This window comes from Taudactylus pleione, unplaced genomic scaffold (assembly GCF_031769625.1).
Source record: "Taudactylus pleione unplaced genomic scaffold, aTauple2 ptg000042l, whole genome shotgun sequence".
NCBI lineage: Eukaryota > Metazoa > Chordata > Amphibia > Anura > Myobatrachidae > Taudactylus > Taudactylus pleione.
In genome coordinates, this window is record NW_028284444.1 from 330277 (window position 1) to 353178 (window position 22902).

The 22902-nt window shown below is 48.0% G+C and overlaps 1 protein-coding gene across 1 annotated transcript in view; it reads left to right on the forward strand.

The window, feature by feature from the left end:
* Positions 1-22902, forward strand: part of LOC148537899 (tyrosine-protein phosphatase non-receptor type 11-like) — a 134076-nt gene that overhangs the window by 91133 nt on the left and 20041 nt on the right. The window contains exon 3 of the mRNA XM_088460135.1: positions 7995-8189. Within this exon, the coding sequence (XP_088316261.1) occupies positions 7995-8189 (195 nt within the window). The remainder of the gene's footprint in view (positions 1-7994; positions 8190-22902) is intronic.

Here is a 22902-nt window from a genome sequence, read left to right on the forward strand (position 1 = left end):
GAGCGTGTTAACGGTTGCCGCGACCCTTTTAACGCATAGGTTCGTGAACTTATCATGGTTTCTATGTGTTAACGCCCATTAACACATTAATTTAACGGGCTTTAAAAAGTGGCTCGGGAGAAAAACGGGTCTGGAAATTAATATTATTATGGTAATGACCGAAGCTACTACCCTTTTACACCCGTGTAAAATTTAAAGGGGCCAATTACTTTCAGCCCTAAATATTCTCTGCTAATCTAGTTTAAATTTTAGTTATGGGGGTTAGGGTTAGTATACTTAAATACTTGTGTCAGGATTCTGACTGTTGGGATGCCACTGTCGATATTCTGACCACCGGCATCTCAACCTCTGGGATCCTGTACCCAGCCCCTAACACCCCCCAACCCTATTTATATATTTTTGTATGACCCAGTCCCATCTCGACTGTATTCCATAATTTTTTGCTTCAGTTTATTATTTTTACCACACAATAAGCCTGAGATTTGTATTCACACCAGGTTCTCCAGCGAACCCACCCCCGTCTTTGGCTTCAGTCTCACCTGCTGTTCTTTTATTGTAATTTTTCTCGTCTTCTATTCTTCACCGTCTCAGGCTGAGCTGTTCCTCTATCAGCGATGTAACATGCGCTACAGATAAATAGGAGCAGGGTGCCTAGTGTGTCTTTTCTTGTGCTGGGCTCCTCAGGATGCGTCTCCTATCGCCATAATCGCAGCACCCAGACCAGGCTGCATATATTGGCTCTGTGAGCCACATGTGTGTGAGACCCCGGCACTAGAGAAGCACTTTTTCTCTGATAATTCCAAAGTGACTGACGCCGTCTTACTGATTATGAGCGTTTACAGTCTTCTGTAAAATAGGATTCGCAAACTTCATTATTTATATTGCGGTTCACTTACTGTTGCAGATGTGTTATAGAAATGTATCTTACTACCTGTAATTAGTGGGGAATAATGTCCAGATGACTATTTATGTTTAAGTCACCTCTTTATAAACGACAATTTATTTTCTTTAAATATTTGTATCTGCTCTGCGAGCTCATCTGGGCCAGCTTTTTATCGTATGTTCACATTGTGACCAACAGCTGACCCAAGCCCCAAACAGAAATATGCTTCCTGAGCCAGTGACCAGCCCTGTGCAGTCCCTCCTCTTCCTCCTCCTTGTTCCCCAATGGCCCAGGGTGGAGACCTACATTTGCTGTCTGTTCTGGCTGCTGCAGTGCACTACACATTGCTAATCACAGCTCTGCCTCTTCCCCAGCGGTGACCCTACAAGCACACTATAATGCATGGTGGTAGGAGGCTGGGGTGAGGGCAGTCTTCTAGCATTACAAGCAAGGAAGAAGCTTAAAAGTCCACCTCACAAACAGATATGGATATATATATATATATATATATATACACACACACACACACACACAGAGATAGAGAGATTGAAAGATTATATACACAAAAGTAAGTAGATGCTAGAACACTGCTCTGACTCCACTACTGATAACAGATGGGCAGAACAAAAACAAGAAAATAATAAACATTAGTAATTAATATCACCCTAGACAAGAGGTTCCCAAACTCTGCCATTACAGTCCAGGTTTTAAGTATATCCATGCTGAAGTACTAATTAAGTCACCTATGCTCAAGCATGGATATTCTTACAAACTGGACCGTAATGGCGGAGTTTGGGAACCTCTGCACTAGACAATAGCCAAGACAAAACAAGAATAGTAGGACACTTCACATTATTGGTTATTTCCCTGTAGGTCAGGAGTGGGAACCTTTTGTTCTACCGAGGGCCATTTTGATATATATAACATACGACTCACTGGCCTGGTGCAGGCCACGCCCCCCCATGTGATGTCACACGGGGGCCGGGCCACAATCGCCGGAGATTACAGCAATGCCCAGGGCATCCAGAGGATGCTCCCGGGAGCTGTAAGGGCAGCAGTGTGATCGTTTGAAGCATCCTAAGGACCCTCCAGGCGGCACTGCTGCATAGATTCAGGTTGCAGGGTGTCTTTCTAGGCACCCTGCTAGCCAGATGAGGAAAGCAGAAAAAAGCACCGAGGGCCAAACCAAATGATTCCGCGGGCCTTATACGGCCCCGGACCTGAGGTTACCCATCCCTACTGTAGGTGAATACACTCAGTAGTAAAGGACATTTCTGTTACCTATTAGGCTTCTGTAGTGTTACAGTATGGGGTAAAATAGAGACACTCTGCTCTCCCAATCAGAGTTTCAAAGAAGTCAGAGACAGTTTGGGATAAACTATTTTAAAGGCATCATATTTATATAAAAAATGACACTAGTATTTTTAAACAATACACCAGAGGTTCCCAAACAGTCCTCCAAGGCACCCCTTACGTTCCAGGTTTTCAGGATAACCATGCTTGGGCACAGGTGACTTAATTAGTACCTCAGTCTTTTGATTTAACCATCTGTGCGCAACCTTTGATATCCTTAAAACCTGGATCATTATGGTGCCTTGAGAACTAAGTGTGGGAACCTCTGCAATACACAATTTGTCAATACATTTTACAAATACATTTTTAATTTTTATATGAATGTTTTTACTTGTACAATGTAGCAATGTAGGGAACTGTCAATGATCTAAACTAAAATATCCTCCGACAACAATACGTGCCTCCTACTGGCCAAATGTCCGTGTAATGTATAAGATGCTAGTGTGATTCTTACTGTTCATGAGAACCTATATATATATATATATATATATATATATGTGTATATATGTGTGTATATATATATATGTATGTGTGTATATATATATATATATATATATAATTTTTTTTTACATTAGTACATTTCATGCTGCCCCCCACTTTAACAATCTATTGTTCCGTGCTTACTATGATTCTACCCTATACTGTATGGGGTTTGCAGTCATGTCGGCACTTTAATGACAAATGGTTCTAAAGGTCAACATTCAGAATGTTGACATGAACTTATCAGCGTTAGATAGTATCGTTGACATTCATACTATCATCCTGTATAATGTCCCAGCATGTTGGTAACTGTGTCATCTTTAAGTCTGGTGTCCTTTCCAATATCATGATGTAGGAACATAAAGATGGATTGTAGGAATGTCTTTGATCTTTGCTGATAAATGTAATGTCTTCCCTGACTATGGATCATTGGCTTATTGAATTTGTTGATATTTAGATGAATCAATTCATCCTTCCTCCCAGGCAATATGTCTTGTGTTGCAAAGCATAATAGATTCATCCCTATTGTGAATGGCTAGCCGGCTGCTCTGTTCCTCATACTCTTCCCATTGTTCTCCATATTTATCAAACTTCTCTTTTGTGGTTGTGGACAGAAAGTAACATTTGTCTCCTCAGTCTGCAATGTTTCATTATGTATAATTCAGGCGCTGACTTTTGTGATGAGGTGGTAAGAAAGCTCCCCTTCTAATACCCCCTGCCCATTATATTGTAACCAGTAGGGTGCTTCATTTGCCTCCTGTTAGCCAACTACAGTTAGGATGGGAGATTCTTGTACTTTTTTTTTTTTTTTTTACATTAATTTTTCAGTTAATATCATTAACAATATAGGACAGCTCTGAGCTAGCACAAGGACAAGTTTGTTTTATGGCCTGTTCAAGGCTCTGTCCTTTTATCTCACTACCTTAATCTTGTGCATGCTCCTCACTGCTCAGCCATTGCTACCCCTCTTCCAGCTGACCATGCCAGCTCATGCGGGAATCTCTGTGTGAGAGAGATGGTGAAAAAAATTCTCAGCCCTCTCAGTAAGGGGATTAGGGTGCAAGGAGCCCATGTTAGAAGGGGGCAGTGGTGACTCAGTCAGCCCCGGCACCAGTGTAATGGATCTGGCAGGTGCAAAGACAGCACATAAGTACAGACAGCGGTGGGACCGGCACATGCGCTGGCTTCAAGGGACTGCATTGGCCGTAGCCCCTAGAAGCTCTGTGGGACTGACAGCAAAGCAGAGGAGTGGTTTCCTATTGGATGCGCTCTCTGTTATTCGCAGCCCGGACTGGCAGTCCCAGGGGGGAAAAACACACCTCCCCCTGGCACTGCCTGTCCTGTGTATGATTAACAGATAGCGCTTCCAAAGGGAAGCCACTGCCAGAGTAAAGCCAGTGCAAGGACCCACTGACTCACTGGGGGTGGCAGATATTACTGTTGGAGCCTTGCAGACCCTAGGTCAGTGTTGGCTAACCTTGACACTCCAGCTGTTGTGGAACTTTATATCCCAGCATGCCCTGCCACAGTTTTAGCATGCCCTAATAGCAAAACTGTAGCAGTGCATGCTGGGTTATGTAGTTCCATAACAGCTGGAGTGTCAAGGTTAGCCAACACTGCCCTAGGTGAAGTCTGCCACTGGAAGGGGTTCTCACATTTGTGATCACTGGTCCTTTAATACATACTGTCTTGCATAAATACTACACACGTGCATTATCTTCATTATTTTCAAAGCATAGCCCACTTGGCAATTGTTGAAATCGTAATAAAATACCCATAGATATGGATGTCTCTCTACATGAAAGAACTCACCTCTGTGGGTAATAGTATCTCCCCAAAAGTTGGGAAGCCTGGAAGAATATGGTCTGGCCTACACACCTCGCTCGGTGAATGTTTATTGATAAGGCTGATTGGAATCTGCCATGGGTTGGGGAAGGTCCATTCAGTTTTACTGATACAACCGCACTTATCTCTGTATTCATGCAACATTTTTTTCCAGAGTGCCAAGATGGTCCTTGTGGATGTTATTGTCCGATGTGGGTACATTTCCCAGGTGCTGTGGGGCTTCTGAACTAGAATGGTTTGCTTACAAAGTGTTTCTACTTTAGCTATACTAATATAATAAAAAAGAATATTAATATAATATACCAAGAATGTTGTGTGTGTCTGGTTGTTCCAATTTGGTGCAAAACCTACTGAACCGATTGCCATGAGAACTGTATCATTTTGTAGTGGGAGCTCCTAGAAATAACCTGCACTTGTTCATCTTGATCCTTCAAGTTAAAGCTGAGTTATAACAAAAACAAAAATTGACATCGATGCAAGAGATAGGTGGCACCATGCGCGGCTGGTAATGGTGGGAGCAGAGGTGCTTTGGGTCCACGTTCACTTGAATAGGATATGCTACATAGCATTCTGTGCACAGGGCACACAGTGACATTGGTGTGAGAGGTGGGTGAATAGGACAGGCTACATAGCAGTCTGTGCACAGGGCACACAGTGACATTGGTGTGAGTGGTGGGTGAATAGGATAGGTTACATAGCAGTCTGTGCACAGGGCACACAGTGACATTGGTGTGAGTGGTGGGTGTATAGGATAGGCTACATACATAGCAGTCTGTGCCCAGAGCACACAGTAATATTGGTGTGAGTGGTGGGTGAATAGGATAGGTTACATAGCAGTCTGTGCACAGGGCACACAGTGACATTGGTGTGAGTGGTGGGTGAATAGGATAGGCTACATAGCAGTCTGTGCCCAGGGCACACAGTAATATTGGTGTGAGTGGTGGGTGAATAGGACAGGCTACATACATAGCAGTCTGTGCCCAGGGCACACAGTGACATTGGTGTGAGTGGTGGGTGAATAGGATAGGCTACATAGCAGTCTGTGCACAGGGCACACAGTGACATTGGTGTGAGTGGTGGGTGAATAGGATAGGTTACATAGCAGTCTGTGCACAGGGCACACAGTGACATTGGTGTGAGTGGTGAGTGTATAGGATAGGCTACATAGCAGTCTGTGCACAGGGCACACAGTGACATTGGTGTGAGTGGTGGGTGAATAGGATAGGTTACATACATAGCAGTCTGTGCCCAGAGCACACAGTAATATTGGTGTGAGTGGTGGGTGAATAGGATAGGTTACATAGCAGTCTGTGCACAGGGCACACAGTGACATTGTGTGAGTGGTGGGTGTATAGGATAGGTTACATAGCAGTCTGTGCACAGGGCACACAGTGACATTGGTGTGAGTGGTGGGTGAATAGGATAGGCTACATAGCAGTCTGTGCACAGGGCACACAGTGACATTGGTGTGAGTGGTAGGTGAATAGGATAGGTTACATAGCAGTCTGTGCACAGAGCACACAGTGACATTGGTGTGAGTGATAGGTGAATAGGATAGGCTACATAGCAGTCTGTGCACAGGGCACACAGTGACATTGGTGTGAGTCTTGGGTGAATAGGATAGGTTACATAGCAGTCTGAGCACAGGGCACACAGTGACATTGGTGTGAGTGGTGGGTGAATAGGATAGGCTACATAGCAGTCTGTGCCCAGGGCACACAGTAATATTGGTGTGAGTGGTGGGTGAATAGGACAGGCTACATACATAGCAGTCTGTGCCCAGGCCACACAGTAATATTGGTGTGAGTGGTGGGTGAATAGGATAGGTTACATAGCAGTCTGAGCACAGGGCACACAGTGACATTGGTGTGAGTGGTGGGTGAATAGGATAGGTTACATAGCAGTCTGTGCACAGGGCACACAGTGACATTGGTGTGAGTGGTGGGTGAATAGGATAGGTTACATAGCAGTCTGTGCACAGGGCACACAGTGACATTGGTGTGAGTGGTGGGTGAATAGGATAGGCTACATAGCAGTCTGTGCACAGGGCACACTGTGATATTGGTGTGAGTGGTAGGTGAATAGGATAGGTTACATAGCAGTCTGTGCACAGGGCACACAGTGACATTGGTGTGAGTGGTGGGTGAATAGGGTATGCTACATAGCAGTCTGTGCACAGGGCACACAGTGACATTGGTGTGAGTGGTGGGTGAATAGGATAGGCTACATAGCAGTCTGTGCCCAGGGCACACAGTAATATTGGTGTGAGTGGTGGGTGAATAGGACAGGCTACATACATAGCAGTCTGTGCCCAGGCCACACAGTAACATTGGTGTGAGTGGTGGGTGAATAGGATAGGTTACATAGCAGTCTGAGCACAGGGCACACAGTGACATTGGTGTGAGTGGTGGGTGTATAGGATAGGCTACATAGCAGTCTGTGCACAGGGCACACAGTGACATTGGTGTGAGTTGTGGGTGAATAGGATAGGTTACATAGCAGTCTGTGCACAGGGCACACAGTGACATTGGTGTGAGTGGTGGGTGAATAGGATAGGTTACATAGCAGTCTGTGCACAGGGCACACAGTGACATTGGTGTGAGTGGTGGGTGTATAGGATAGGCTACATAGCAGTCTGTGCACAGGGCACACAGTGACATTGGTGTGAGTGGTGGGTGAATAGGATAGGTTACATACATAGCAGTCTGTGCCCAGAGCACACAGTAATATTGGTGTGAGTGGTGGGTGAATAGGATAGGTTACATAGCAGTCTGAGCACAGGGCACACAGTGACATTGGTGTGAGTGGTGGGTGAATAGGATAGGCTACATAGCAGTCTGTGCACAGGGCACACAGTGACATTGGTGTGAGTGGTGGGTGAATAGGAGAGGCTACATAGCAGTCTGTGCACAGGGCACACAGTGACATTGGAGTGAGTGGTGAGTGAAGGCGCTGCTGCCACCAGTCTGTATAGCATTGCTGGTCACGTGGGCCACACCCGCGACAGGGCCCCTATGCCAAGCAATACAACTACAGCACCTCAACTAAAAAAAAGTTTTTGGCAGAAGCGATTTCATCGTGGCCGAAGCCGCGGGCAACAGCTAGTTACTAATATTGTTGTTTCCATATAATCAATTGATAAATTTATATTGATTAAGTGACTGTTTTTTCCATATAGTCATGTCCTAATGCAATATATCAGTATAAAGTATAATTCATTTTAATATGTACAGTTTCAGACTACACCTCTTGTTGTATTCACCCTACTTTCAGATTAGAAAAAAAAATGTATAGACCCTGTCGTTGTGCAAGTCATTTATAGCAATAAGCTCTCCTCCATCTGTATGTAACATGCATGTTAGTCTGACAACACATCCAACTACTACCCCAAACCTTTTACTATATCTGATAACTTTGTGTTTTATTGTTGCAGGAGACATGACGAAGTCACGCACATCAAAATCCAGAACACGGGTGATTTCTATGACTTGTATGGTGGAGAGACATTTGCAACACTGGCTGAGCTAGTGCAGTATTACACAGAGCAGCACGGGCTTCTGCGTGAGAAAAACGGAGATGTGATAGAGCTCAAGTACCCCCTGAACTCCCAGGATCCAACATCTGAGAGGTGAGCGAGACAATAGACCTTATTACTGCAGAACTATTTTTTTTCTACCACACTACTGCCATCTGGTGGACATAACTGGTATTTTAAGAATAGTTTTTCTTAAATTGTATTTCTATAAATCTATATTTTAGGCAACGAAAAAAGTGCCTTTTTGTGTTTTACCCAAGTTTCAGAAATGGATTTGGAGCTGTGAGGCTGGGCATATGTTCCTATTGAGAAACTGCATAAAAGTCCTACATAAAAGTTAGGCCTCCTATACAGCGGCACTGGTGAAGCAGACACACTGGGCAGTCTGTGAAATTGCTTTGCTCGTAAAGACCACCCCACTCTCACAGCACGTATATGTGCTACAGAATCAGCATTGGCTGAACTGTTCAATAGACAGTAAGCGTTCATAGGCAGCGTACTGAAAGCCATATCTGATATTGTGGATGCCATGTTGGCGACCTTGTTTGCGCACTATACAGCTCCTGCGGGTTAGCAATGTAGGACACATCACAGTGGACAGGTCACAGCCAATTCACATTTTATTTCTTAACTTATTTGGTGGCTGTTCCTCACTAATGGCTGCTGACATCATTTCGCAAATGAGGAGGGGGAACAGATTGTGTAAAAGACTTTGAGCTGGATCTTTTGATGATTTAAAATAACCTAGCTGTATGTAGGCTGCGAGGCTTGTCACACACACTCACACACACACTCACACACACACACACACACACCACACACACTTTCCCCTGCCTACTGTGACCTAGTTGTGCAACCTTTATATATCTGAATCACACAGTGAGAATATTTGTACAAGACTGGCCCATGTTAACATTGGATCATATATACCGTTTCCTAGGGCTAGGCCTGGCATCTTCCCATTACAAATTGGGTACACAGGACAATTGTATAGCATTTATAACTGCACTGCAGTGAGGCTGTAAAATGCAGTTATGTTAGTCCACCAGATGTACTGGAGTTGCATACCCATGTAAGACTATACCAGTGTATTAGGTCGGCAAGCAGTAAGCTATATGAGATGACTACAGATGTGTCCAGTATTGCTGCAGTCTCACCAGACAGCCCTTCTCGGCATGCCAGGTCCCGTCTGACTCTCTTTTTGTGTCTTTTTCACCCAAAGATGTGTCTTGGTCACAAATGGATGTGACAAACCGCTTCAGGAGTCTTAAGGGGCCTATCCATTAGCAGATATTTTTCTGAACGATGAAAGACAAAAGATATCTATTGAAAATTTCGGTGGCTGTGCTGAACAATATCTGTCATGTACATGACAAATTTTTGCAAAAGACGAACGATGAACGATATTGCATGACATTCAGGGAGTGGATTTTTTTCTCTCCAGCGCTCTGTAGCTGCTGCTAATATTGTTCGACGTTTACCGCATATAAACTGCATGATATTTCTAATATCTGGCAGCGATATGCGAAAATTCACCAACATGTCGGAGAGACGAAAGATAAAATTTATCGGCCGCGGCAGTGCGCATCTGTCATCGTTCAGGGACTAGCCATTAGCAAATAAATTGAACGACTGAACGATATATCGTTCAGTCGTTCAATTTATCTGGTAATGGATAGGCCCCTTTAATGTGATATGTGACACTTGTTTATCTGTGTGCGACAGAGTCTGAATCTGTATAAAGTGCTACGATGCACCGACCGCAGCTTTCTTTCCACACCAAGGTCCGTTGTGCTTCATATGCAGATTAATTCGCACACAGATATACAAGTGTCACAAATCAAATGAATCCGTGCAGTCACGTTGGTTTGTGACTAAGTTGCATTTTCGGGGAAAAAAAGATGCTCGACACAAGCATAGTCGCACAGGATCTGGTGGCTTATTCACACCGAGCATCTTGCGCTTAGGTGTATGAGGACACATCTGTATTACCTGTTTTCAATCCACTTTACAGACCCCCAATGACAGGTGCTGTTACATCTATCTTTTATATACAGCACCGATGCTGCTAAATCGGAGTCTCCACCCCCATGGTCATTCATACAGGAGCCAATGGCATCAGACAGGAAAGAGAGAAGATTGTACCAAAGTAATATACAGTAACAAAGGAACAATAAATAAATGTTTTTGGAAGTATTTGTCCTATGGTATATCCTATACTGTCAAGTACGTTTACAACATTCAAGGTCTATATAAATACAAGTGCTAATAACAAAGAATTCCATATGTGAAATTGCTACAGAACATGTTAAGGTTCACTGGTCAAAAATTGTCTCCCTTTACCCATCATGCATTGTGAATGTGAGGCCAGCATTCAGCGCGTGTCATTACCTCCCTGCATCCCCTTGGGAATTTATTTGACAGGCTTTACAGCAGATAGATCCGTGAATTCCCCAGCGCCTTGTGGACCTGTAGGTTTTTCTCACTTCCCAATGAATAAATAAAATTTTCTTAGAACCGCTTCATGAAAGTTCATAAAATAAACTGCATTATTGATTTGGTAGTGATTGTTCTGGTACAGCCGCTGTGCGAAAAGGGTTCCATAAACCGCAAAATCAATAGGAAATAATTTTTTGGGTAAATAACCGCATCACAATGCATTTCTGAGTGCTTTTACAGAGCTAGAAAGAAACCATGCAAATGTGTGGGGATTTTGTGTGTCAGGGAAGAAAAACTCCATTTAGGCTTTAATTTTACGAGGCTAAATATTGAGCGATTTTAGTCATCATGTTTTTGGCACATCAGGTCTCCGGTTTCCCCCGTGGAGTCATATAAAAGCCATCCACCTCTTGTTTTCCTCCTGATGTACACACATCACACATTTCATACATTAGACGTTATTGTACTTTTCAGATGAAGAAATGTTAACCCCTTCCTGCACAATTCAGGGCCTTGTGGCGAACATGTGATGGGCACTGGATCATGTAAATGCTTTACCATAAAATTGTCATGTTCTACCTAATAATAATTCCTTTATATTATGTGGTTCTGTGTTGTTGCTCCGCAACCTGCAAACAGATTCTCCGGGTTCTCAGAGGCTTAGCATGCCTTTCTATCTTCTGTCATATGTGATCGTGTTACAGACCAGTCTGAGCACAGCTGAAACTATGCCGGCATTCTAGTTGTATAAATTCAAACCCCTGACTACTTCCTCTCATGAAGAATTTATGGCTATATATAGTTTTCCAGTTTTTCCTGTGTCATAATGTTACAAATTTTTGAAGAGATAGATATATATATATAATATGTGTGTAAGTGTGTGTGTGTGTGTGTATGTGTGTATATATATATATATATATATATATATATATATATATATATATATATATATATACACACACACACACACTATGTGTTCCCTCTAGCTCCGGCAGGAGGCAGGGCGCCGGAGCCAGAGAGGGCATGTCCGTGCGCGCGCCGAAGGCGCGTGCGCGACCGAGAAAGGGCGCGGTCATCGAAAAGGGGGCGTGTCTATAAGACGCGTCCCCTTTTCGTCACTCTTGGGGGCGTGCCCGGCACTTACGGACACACCGGGCAGCCCCCAAGCCCTGCAGACAGGGAGAATAGATGCCGGGCGCATGCGCCCGGCGTCTATTCTCCGGCGGTGACCGGGTCACCGCACATTTCTTCACCCGCGGGACACTGCGACCCGCTGGTGAAGACGGTTCCCGCAGGCTGTTAGAGCAGGGCGCTTTTTGTCCTCCTTCTGAAGGGCAGGGCGCTTTTTGCCTTCCAGAAAGAGGGCAGGGCGCCGCGCCCCGCTAAAACAGCCTAGCGGGAACGCTATATATATATACAGTCAGGTCCATAAATATTGGGACATTGACAGAATTTTCAGGTTTTGGCCTCTATTCACCACCACAATGGTTTTGAAATGAAACAAACAAGATGTGCTTTAACTGCAGACTTTCAGATTTAATTTGTGGGTAATTACATCCAAATCAGGTGAACGGTGTAGGAATTACAACGGTTTCTATATGTGCCTCCCACTTTTTAAGGGGCCAAAAGTAATGGGACTATCAACTCAAAAGCTATTTCATGGACAGGTGTGGGCTATTCCCTCGTTATTTAATTATCAATTAAGCAGGTAAAAGGTCTGGAGTTGATTCTAGGTGTGACATTTGCATTTGGAATCAGTTGCTGTCAACTCTCCATATGAGATCCAAAGAGCTGTCGCTATCAGTGAAGCAAGCCATCATTAGGCTGAAAAATGAAAACAAACCCATCAGAGAGATTGCAAAAACATTAGGTGTGGCCAAATCAACTGTTTGGAACATTCTTTAAAAGAAAGAACGCACCGGAGAGCTCAGCAACACCAAAAGACCCGGAAGACCACGGAAAACAACTGTGGTGGATGACAAAATAATAATTTCCCTGGTGAAGAAAAACCCCTTCACAACAGTTGGCCAAATCAAGAACACTCTCCAGGAGGTGGATGTATATGTGTCAAAATCAACGACTTCACAAGAGTGAATATAGAGGGTTCACCACAAGATGCAAACCATTGGTGAGCCACAAAAACAGGAAGAACAGATTAGAGTTTGCCAAACAACATCTAAAAAAGCCATTACAGTTCTGGACCAACATCCTAGAGCGCACTAGTTAGCGTCTACTATTGTGAGTCCAGCGTTCCCGTGCCGTCAAAATTGCAGCTTAGGGGAGATAGGCGCTCCCCCGGCCGCTCCTCCCCCGACCCAGACGCAACGTCCGGTTACGGTTTCCCGCCTCTGGGTTGCTATTTCTGACCACCTCGTGTGAGACGCTCGCAGAGCACAAAGGCGCACTTGTGCGTACTGCGGCAGGTTGGTGGTCTCAGAGGTCTGGTTTGTCTCCCTGAATACCTCTCCTCTGGGTCTGGTATATAGCGCTCTATATCCTGCCAATACCCCGGCAGGGCTGGTCAGTTGGTTCAGAGCCAGTTTGCGATAGCAATACTGGTATTTATGCATTGTATGTGACTTTCATGCTAGCTGCTGTATATACACTGTCTTTTTGTTGAAACTGTCAGTTATATCTATCACTGCGTTTCCTCCTCATCCCTCTGAAAGGTGTGTGGGGTTTTCATATGTGAAGTGAGTCACATTGCATTTATACTGTACACCTTAAATCATTCACACACTTTGAGGATAAAGGTGAGAAAGGGTGAGCCTCTGGTGCCCAAATGATGTAATTCCTGTCTTGCAGGCCTGTCTGAACAGGATTTTGTGCAAAATGGATTGTGTAGTGCCTGTTGTAAACAGCCACCTTACCTATCTGGTACACCTGCACCGCCGCAAGAGCCATCTTGGGTGGCATCTTGGTCGCAGGTTTTGTCGCATATGATGGTGGATAAGGTCGCGGCATCCCGTGCTCCTACCACGATATTGCTTCCTATTGTTGGATACCCACAGCAGTTGCATCCTTCTTTGTACATGAATCCCTGTTGGTTTGATTCTTCTTCTCACTCTAGTCAGAGTATGCTGCTGTCTATAGCCTCTCAGCAGGTGGTACAGGCGAATAGACCAGTGGTAGTAAAGAAGCAGGACATAAGAGAGGTTCTCTTCAGATATTGCCTCAGGATTCTGACCCAACCTCCTTATCACACTCAGAGTTCTGGGCCTTACTCAGTGGAAGAAGACCATCAATCCTCTGTGGACATCTCCTCTCTGGTGAGAGGTGTTAGATCTGTCCTTACTATAGAGGAAGAGGAGGTTCCGCTGAAAGCTAAGTCTTTAGGCGTCAGAAGGTGGCTAAAGATTATTTCTACTTCAGGGTCCATAGGGTATCACAGGATACCTTGGGGTATAGGTGTGACGTCAGTCGCAGGGCACCAAAGAGTTAAGCTTTCAGCCTCCCAGGATGCACTAGGTCCCCCTCCTATACCCCGCCCCCAGGCCAAGGCACCTCAGTTTAGTTTGGTGCCCGGCCGGAGTCGGGTGCACCTGTTGGAGTGGGGGCTAGAAGAGCCCCTGAAGCTTATTCTTCATGCAGCTGTGGCTGCACAACTGGATGAACAGCATGGACAGTCAGTCCTGACGTCCATGCTGTCTTCCCTACACCCCGCCGGTACCAGAACGCCGGTACTGATCCGGGGATGCTGGTGGGCGTCTGGGGTCACAGCTAGCGGTGACCCCAGATGCTCCGGACCATGGCCGGATTCAAGGGGGACAGAGGTAAGCAGCGGGGTCCCGCGGTGGGTCCCCGCTGATCACATGGTCCTAAGTCCCCAGGCAGGGGGCTCCCTGGGGACTGGCTGCAGCGTGGAGCCAGGCGACCAACCTGCGCTTCCACTACCCCCTGGGACAGCGGACCGCAGCAGAGCGGTAGCGCTGCGGCGTCCCAGGGGTTAAATGCATGCCAGGGGAGCGCGCCTTCCCTGTCTCACAGCCGGCGCCTCCCCCGCTGCACACAGCCCTCTCTGCACTGTGCTGACTGGTCCTGTGTCAGCGCTCCTCCCCCAGGCCAGCTTCTCTCTGCTCCTCGGCGGCCATCTTCTCTGCAACGCATGGTGAACGCTGCTGGAAGTCTGGAAGGAAGCATCGTGGTCTGGGTCCCCCCGCATACCTCTCCTCCGCTGTGGCTCAGGTCTGTGTATGCAGCGCTGTGTCCTACCAGGCCCTGTGTCTGTGTAGTTGAGTGATCAGCGCTGTTAGTGCAGGAATTGTTATTTCTCTGCATTGTATGTGACTGTGCTAGCGCTGCCTGTAACTATTCTTCACTAAACTGTCAGCTTTATTACTGTCCCTGTTCTTTCTGCTAAAGCCCTTGCGGTGCGGTGCTGCAGGGTGGTCTCTCGCCTATTTAATACTTAATTGGTGAGAGAGGTCACATACGTGGTGCCATCATGTCTGAAAGTGATTTTCCCCTCCGGCTACAGTGTACCACGTGCAAAGTACCGTTAGCGGAGGGGGAGGGTAGCGCGGAGGGCCTTTGCCGGCAGTGTTGTCCATGGCGCGGCCTATTACGGTTACAGCACCGGTACAGGAGCCGCCCTGGGCTTGTTTCGCTCAGGCGTTAACAGCTTTAATGGGCCAGTTAGCTCCGCAGCCCGCGTTTACTCCGATGGGTTTGTCCCAGCAGTCTGTGGTGTCGTCACCCATGCAGGGGTTCCCACGACAATTGGTGGTACCCCACAGTCTCCCTATTTCCCCGCTCCTGGGTTCTCAGGAGCCAGCGTGGGTTAACTCCCTGACGAGTTCTTTACAGCACTTGTCGGATGTATTGCAAGGGGAGTCTGTGATGCGGCCTCATAAAAGGCCGGTGGCGTCTCTGTCCGCTCCTTATGAGGATGACGAAGGGACGTCTGATGATGGGGAGATTCTGGATCCTTACGATCAGGAACCTTTCCATACTAAGGACGCTGATGCTAAGTCCAAAGTATATATTCCTGGACTTATTCGGGCGGTCCGCACAGCCTTGGTGATTGAGGACGAAGTTCCCCCAGCGGCTAAATCTAAGTATGCCTTTTTCAAAGATGTGAAGGGCGATGCCACAGTCTTTCCTCTTTCGGGTCAGTTGGTGGACCATTTAGAGGAGGCGTGGAAACAACCTGGCAAAAGATACCAGCCGCAGAGACGCCTGGCGGTGGCTTATCCGTTCGCGGATAATTATTTTGCTAAGTGTGAATCCCCTCCACAGGTGGATTCTCACGTGACCCGTCTTGTCCGTAGTGCCACATTGCCGATGCCATCCATGTCCTCCCTTAAGGATGCTACGGACCGCAAGGTAGAAATCTGCCTGAAGTCCGCTTATTCCCTTGCAGGGGGGGCAGCACGGCCGGCTATGGCCATTTGCTGGGTTGCCAGAGCGATGGAGCGCTGGGCGGATTCATTAGAGGCTTCTTTTGAATCCGACTGTCCGGCCGAACAAGCGGAGTTGATTGGCAATCTCCGTGATTCGGCCACCTACATCAACGAGGCGGCTCTAGACATTAGTACTCTGGTGTCTAGAATTTCTTCAGCAGCGGTAGCTGCTCGTCGCACCTTGTGGCTGCGATCCTGGAAGGCGGACGCAGATCCAAGAAAGGTCTGGAAGCGTTGCCGTTTACCGGAGAAGTTCTCTTCGGTCCGGATCTGGATAAGATTGTGGCCACGCTGGTGGCAGCCAAATCTGCTTGTCTCCCGTCGGCCGCTGCTCCTTCTGGTTCTGGACCATCGTCCTTTCGGTCATCTAGGGCCCAGGGCAGGCCCAAACCACAGTCGTTTCCTCGACAGGCTGGCCCTAAGAAATCGGGCAAGCCCCGGAAACAGGCATGGAGTACCAGACGTCCGGCCCCCAAGCCAGATGACAAGCCTGCGGCCTGACGGTCCGGGTCTCCCCTTGGGGGATCCCAGGGTGGGAGGCCGCCTGCTGCAGTTCTCCCGGTGTTGGTCGTTCACTACGACAGACACTTGGGTTCTGGAGGTGGTCTCTCACGGGTACGCCCTCTCCTTCCGGCACAGACCCCCGGCTCGATTCTTCACCACGGGTCTACCATCAGACCGGAACAAGGCTACGGAGCTGCGGAAGGTATTGCACACTATGCTCCAGGCTGGAGTTATAGTGCCTGTTCCATTCTCCCAGAGGGGCCAGGGTTTCTATTCAAATCTATTTTTGGTACAGAAACCCAATGGGTCATATCGTCCGATTCTCAACCTCAAAGCACTCAACAAGTCTTTGCGGGTCCCGAAGTTTCGGATGGAGACCCTACGGTCCATCATTCTGGAGCTGGAACCTGGGGACTACATGGTGTCATTGGACATACAGGACGCTATGGCGGTCATGGCGGCTTCTCAGCGGCTGCAAGGAGTCCGCATGTTGCCGTACTTGGACGACCTGTTATTGGTGGCAGGATCTCCAGAGCTCCTGTTACACCACTTGGACCTGACCATTGCACTGCTGCAACGGCACGGCTGGCTAATTAACTGGCAGAAGTCCACTCTAATCCCGTCTCGGAGGATTCTGCATCTTGGAGCCTTATTGGACTCGGGACAGCAAAGGATCTTCGTGACGGAGGACAAGATCTCTGCTTTACAGTCAAGGGTGCGCAGTTGTCTGCACAGCCGCCGGGTGTCCTTACACTCGGCTATGAGGTTACTGGGCTCCATGGTGTCGGTGTTCGACATGGTGGAATACGCCCAGTTTCACTCTAGACCTCTGCAGCACCTGATCCTGTCCAAGTGGAACGGGCTGCCTCAGTCTCTGAAGTTCCAGACGATTGTGCTCACCCCGGAGGTTCGCCTGTCCCTTGCGTGGTGGTTAAAGATGACCCACCTCAACAAGGGACGTCCGTTCTGGGTTCCAAATTGGGTCCTGTTGACAACGGACGCCAGTCTTCGGGGCTGGGGAGCAGTTTCGGGTCCACACTTGTTCCAGGGCAGGTGGACACCGACAGAAGCGGAGCTTCCAATAAATATCTTGGAACTCCGTGCGGTCTTCAATGCTCTCCTGCAGGCACAGCGGTTTCTCCAGGGTCACCCGGTGCAGGTCCAGTCGGACAATGCTACCACCGTGGCCTACATAAACAGGCAAGGAGGAACTCGCAGTCGGGCGGCTCTCGTAGAGGTCTCTCGGATCCTGGTTTGGGCGGAGCGCAATCTTCCGGCCATATCAGCGGTCTTCATCCCGGGAGTGCTAAATTGGGAGGCGGACTTTCTAAGTCGCCAGGACGTTCATCCAGGGGAATGGTCCCTGCACCCGGACGTTTTTCAACTACTGGTGGACAGGTGGGGTCTTCCAGAAATCGACCTCATGGCGTCCCGGCACAACAACAAGTTGCCGGTGTACGGGTCTCGCACAAGAGACGAAGGGGCGTCTCTGGTGGATGCTCTGTCCGTCCGGTGGACGTTCAGGTTCGCATACCTGTTCCCTCCGGTCTCCCTTCTTCCACGGGTAATCCGGAAATTCAAACAGGAAGGAGGGACGCTCCTGTTGATAGCTCCCGCGTGGCCCAGACGGCACTGGTTCTCAGACCTTCAGGGTCTGTCCGTGGACAGTCCTCTGCAGTTGCCGCTACGACCGGACCTTCTGTCTCAGGGTCCTTGTCTTCACCCGGACCTGACTCGGCTGTCTTTGGCGGCGTGGCTGTTGAGACGGCCATGCTGAGGTCCTGGGGGTTTGCCAGCTCTATGCTGTGTACCATGTTACGAGCTCGGAAACCGTCTTCCGCGAGGATATACCATCGCGTGTGGCATACGTTCTTCCAGTGGTGTCGACCGAGAGGTTATGCACCGCGGGAGTTTCGTCTGTCTCGGATTCTCGCCTTCCTGCAAGCGGGACTAGATCATGGGCTTCGCCTTGCTTCTTTGAAGGTACAGGTTTCGGCCCTATCTGTCTGGTTTCACCGTAGGATTGCTACAATCCCGGATGTGCGCACCTTTATGCAAGGTGTTCTCCGTATTCAGCCGCCCTTTGTTCCACCTGTGGCGCCTTGGGATTTGGCTGTGGTCCTGAGGACTCTCCAAGGACCGCCGTTTGAACCACTGGGCTCAGTGGATCTTAAATGGCTAACAGCTAAGACTGTTTTCCTTCTGGCCGTTGCTTCAGCCAGACGTGTTTCTGAGTTAGGGGCTCTTTCTTGTAGACCCCCTTTCTTGGTTTTTTTCATGGGAACAGGGCAGTGCTCCGCACTCGGCCCGAGTTTCTCCCCAAAGTTGTTTCCCAGTTTCAGGTTAACGAGGAAATAGTTGTTCCGGCCTTTAACTCACCGGGTCTTTCCGTGGGTGAGGCCTCTTTGGATGTTGTGCGGGCCTTAAGGACTTATGTGGACCGCACTTCTTTGTTTAGGAAGTCGGACGCTTTGTTGTCCTCTATGGCTTCTGTAAAAAGGGTTGGCCTGCTTCAAAGCAAACTTTGGCAGCCTGGATCCGTATGGCTATTTCTGAAGCTTATCTTCATGAAGGCCTACCGGTCCCTCCTTCTCTGAAGGCTCATTCCACTAGGTCTGTGGGTCCTTCGTGGGCAGCTTGACGTGGTGCCTCGGCAGTTCAGATCTGCAAGGCTGCTACGTGGTCTTCTGTCCATACCTTCGTGAGGTATTACAGGTTTGACACCTTCGCCTCTCAGGATGCTTCCTTCGGGCGGCGGATTCTCCTTTCTGCACAGGAGCGTCCCCACCCTTAAAGGATACTGCTTTGGGACATCCCCAAGGTATCCTGTGGATACCCTATGGACCCTGAAGTAGAAAATATGAGATATGGTAAGAACTTACCCTTGTTATCTCTATTTCTACGAAGTCCATAGGGTTCCACAGGACTCCCGCCCTGTCGCACCTGTGCTGCAGATGGGCTTTGCTCTGGTCACCGGTTTTCCGTCTCCCTCTGGTGAGAATGTGATTCTTGTATGTGTCCAGATCTTTGTTCTCTCTCTTCCTTCTCCTCCTCCGGCCTATGGCTTGGTAACTAACTGAGGTGCCTTGGCCTGGGGGCGGGGTATAGGAGGGGGACCTAGTGCATCCTGGGAGGCTGAAAGCTTAACTCTTTGGTGCCCTGCGACTGACGTCACACCTATACCCCAAGGTATCCTGTGGAACCCTATGGACTTCGTAGAAATAGAGATAACAAGGGTAAGTTCTTACCATATCTCATATTTTTCCTCAGTCTGAACAACTGATGAATCTCATGTCTGAAGCATGGTGTACTCCAAGTAAACATTTTCATGTTACAAGGAATTTAACCTCTCGATACCCATTTGCACTTGGTGAGTGTAACAAATGGGAAGTTCCCCCATCGGTAGATGCTCATGTAACTAGATTGATCAAGAGTGCTACATTACCCATTCCTGCAGCATCCTCGTTAAAGGAGGTTACAGATAGAAAACTTTAACTATTCAAAATCCGTGTTTTCATTATCTGGAGCTATTACCAGGCCAGCTATGGCTGTAGCCTGGGTAGCCAAGGCTATGGAAGAATGGACAAAGTCTTTGGAGGATAGCATGCCTAATGCTACCAGAGAGCAGCATTCTTCCCTCTGTCAGATGCGAGAAGCAGTGATGTATATGGGGGAAGCGGTCATTGACGCAGGTATCTTAGCTTCTAGGGTATCGGCAGCTTCGGTTTCGGCTCGAAGAAACCTTTGGCTACAAACCTGGAAGGCGGATGCAGGTTCCAAGAGAGCCCTGGAATCCTTGCCTTTTGTGGGAAAACTACTGTTTGGACCAGAGCTGGATGACATAGCGTCTTCCCTGGCGACATCTAAATCTGTGGAGTTGCCATCTACGTATTCCCCTAAGTATAGGCAGTCGTCAGCTCGGTCCTTTCGCCCACAGGGTAGGGGAAGGGCACAGTCTTCCTCTAGACAAGATAATTCCCACAGGAGACGTCAGACCAAGAAAACCTGGTCAACCAAGCATCCTGCTTCCAAGTTGGACGGTAAGCCCACTGCCTGATGGGGCGGGCCTCCCCCTGGGGGGTCTCATGGTTGGAGGCCGACTCCTACAGTTTTCTCAGGTCTGGCATCAGACAACGACCGATGCCTGGGTTCGAGAGGTGGTCTCTCAGGGGTATGCCATTATGTTCCTGTGACATCCCCCTCAAACATTTGTTTGCACAAACCTACAGTTAGACTCGGCCTTTCGGGAGTCTATTGGGGCTTTCCTGAGGTCAGGAGTCAAAATCCCTGTTCCTGCGGAGCAACAGGGAAGGGGGTTATTATTGAAATATTGTTTTTGATTCAGAAACCAAATGGGTCACACCGCCCTATCCTGAACCTCAAGTCTCTAAACAGATTCATCCATGTGCCCAAATTCCATATGGAAACCCTACGGTCAATTTTGCTGGCAATGGAGCCGGGAGATTCTATGGTCTCCCTGGGTATACAGGATGCATATCTGCATGTTCCAATTGCACGAGCCCACCAAAAATTTCTAAGATTGGCGGCAGATCAGTAACATTACCAATTTCATGCTCTATCTTTCGGGCTGGCCACAGCTCCTCGGGTGTTGACCAAAATAATGGCAGTAAAAACGGCTCATCTCAGACGACAAGGAGTCAGGATACTGCCATATTTGGATGACGACCTGATATTGGCACAATGTCAGGAGATGTTACAATGTCATCTCCAGATGACCATTGTCTGCCTACAAGAGCACGACTGGATAATAAATTGGAAAAAGTCCTCTCTTTCTCCAACTCAGCAGATGGTGCACTTGGGGGCGCTACTGGACTCTCTAGGCCAGAGGATTCTCCTACCAGAGGACAAGATTGCGGCACTACAGGATTGTGTGCACAATCTACTCTGCAAGCAGAGGGTGTCGGTTCACCTGGCAATGCAGGTGCCTGGCTCCATGGTATCCACATTCTAAATGGTGTAGTATGGCCAGTTCCACTCCAGGTCCCTGCAGCAATGGATTCTGTCCCATTGAGATGGGCAGTATCATCGGATAAAGTCTCAGATGATCCGCATCTCCTCATTTAGACAAGTGTCATCCGTTATGGTCCCAGAATGGGTACTCCTCACCACGCGTGCAAGTCTACGAGGGTGGGGAGCGGTGACAGGGTATCACACCTTTCAGGGAAGGTGGACGACACAGGAAAGTCACCTACCGATAAATATTTTAAAACTGCGTGCAGTGCACAGAGCGCTCACTTCAGGGCAGGCCTTTCCAGATTCAGTCAGACAACGCGACGGTGGTGGCCTATATCAATCATTAAGGAGGCACATGAAGTCGGGCAGCCATGAGGGGGGTGGTGAATATTCTGCTGTGGGCAGAATGCTATCTTCCAGCAATCTCGGCAATATTCATCCCAGGAGTTCTCAACTGGGAAGCAGACTTCCTAAGTCACCAGGACATACACGCCGGAGAATCGGCTCTTCATCCGGATGTCTTTCAACCACTGGTGGACAGGTGTGGGACTACCAGAGGTAGACCTCATAGCGTCACACCACAACCACAAGGTCCCCAGGTACGGCTCCTGAACGAGGGACCCCTCAGCAGCCTTTGTGGATGCTGTGGTGGTAAGGTGGAACTTCAGGTTGGCATACCTGATTCCACCGATATATCGCTCCTCCCAAGAGTCGTCAGAAAGTTAAAGCAGGAAGGCGTCTGGTTAATACTAATAGCTCCTGCCTGGCTCAGGAGACATTGGTTCACCAATCTGATATGTTTTTCCATAGACGGGCCACTTCCACTGCCTCTACGACCGGATCTGTTAGTGTAGAGTCCCTGCCTATATCTGGGTTTACCTCAGCTGGCTTTGACGGCGTGGCTATTGAGGCCTCAGTCTGAAAGGCCAAAGGTTTCTCTGCTTCTGTGATCCAGATGATGATGAGAGCAAGGAAGCCTGCTTTAGCCAGCATCTATCACAGAATTTGCCATTCATATTTTCGTTGGTGTTCCCAAACAAAATATGTCCCTAAGGTTTTCAAGAGTACTTTGGTTTTCTGCAGGCTGGGTTAAACTTGGGTCTGCACCTGGCTACCTTGAGGGTTCAGGTTTCTGCTTTGTCAGTTTTGTTCCAGCGCAGAATTGCACCCCTGGCAGATGTAAGGACATTTCTGCAGGGGGTTCTCCGACTGCAACCTCCGTTTTGTCCCTCCGGGGGCTCCTTGGTTCTCAGGGCGCTGCAAGCTCCTCCCTTTGAACCCTTGGATAAGGTGGTCTTAAGATGGTTGACACCGAAGACACTTTCTCCTCGCAATTTCCTCAGCTCGCAGAGTTTCTGACTTGGCAGCATTGTCATGTCACTCTCCATATTTGATTTTTCATCAATATAGAGCTCTCCTTCATACTAAGGCGGGTTACCTTCTGAAGGTAGTATCCAGTTTCCATAGGAATGAGGAAATTGTAGTCC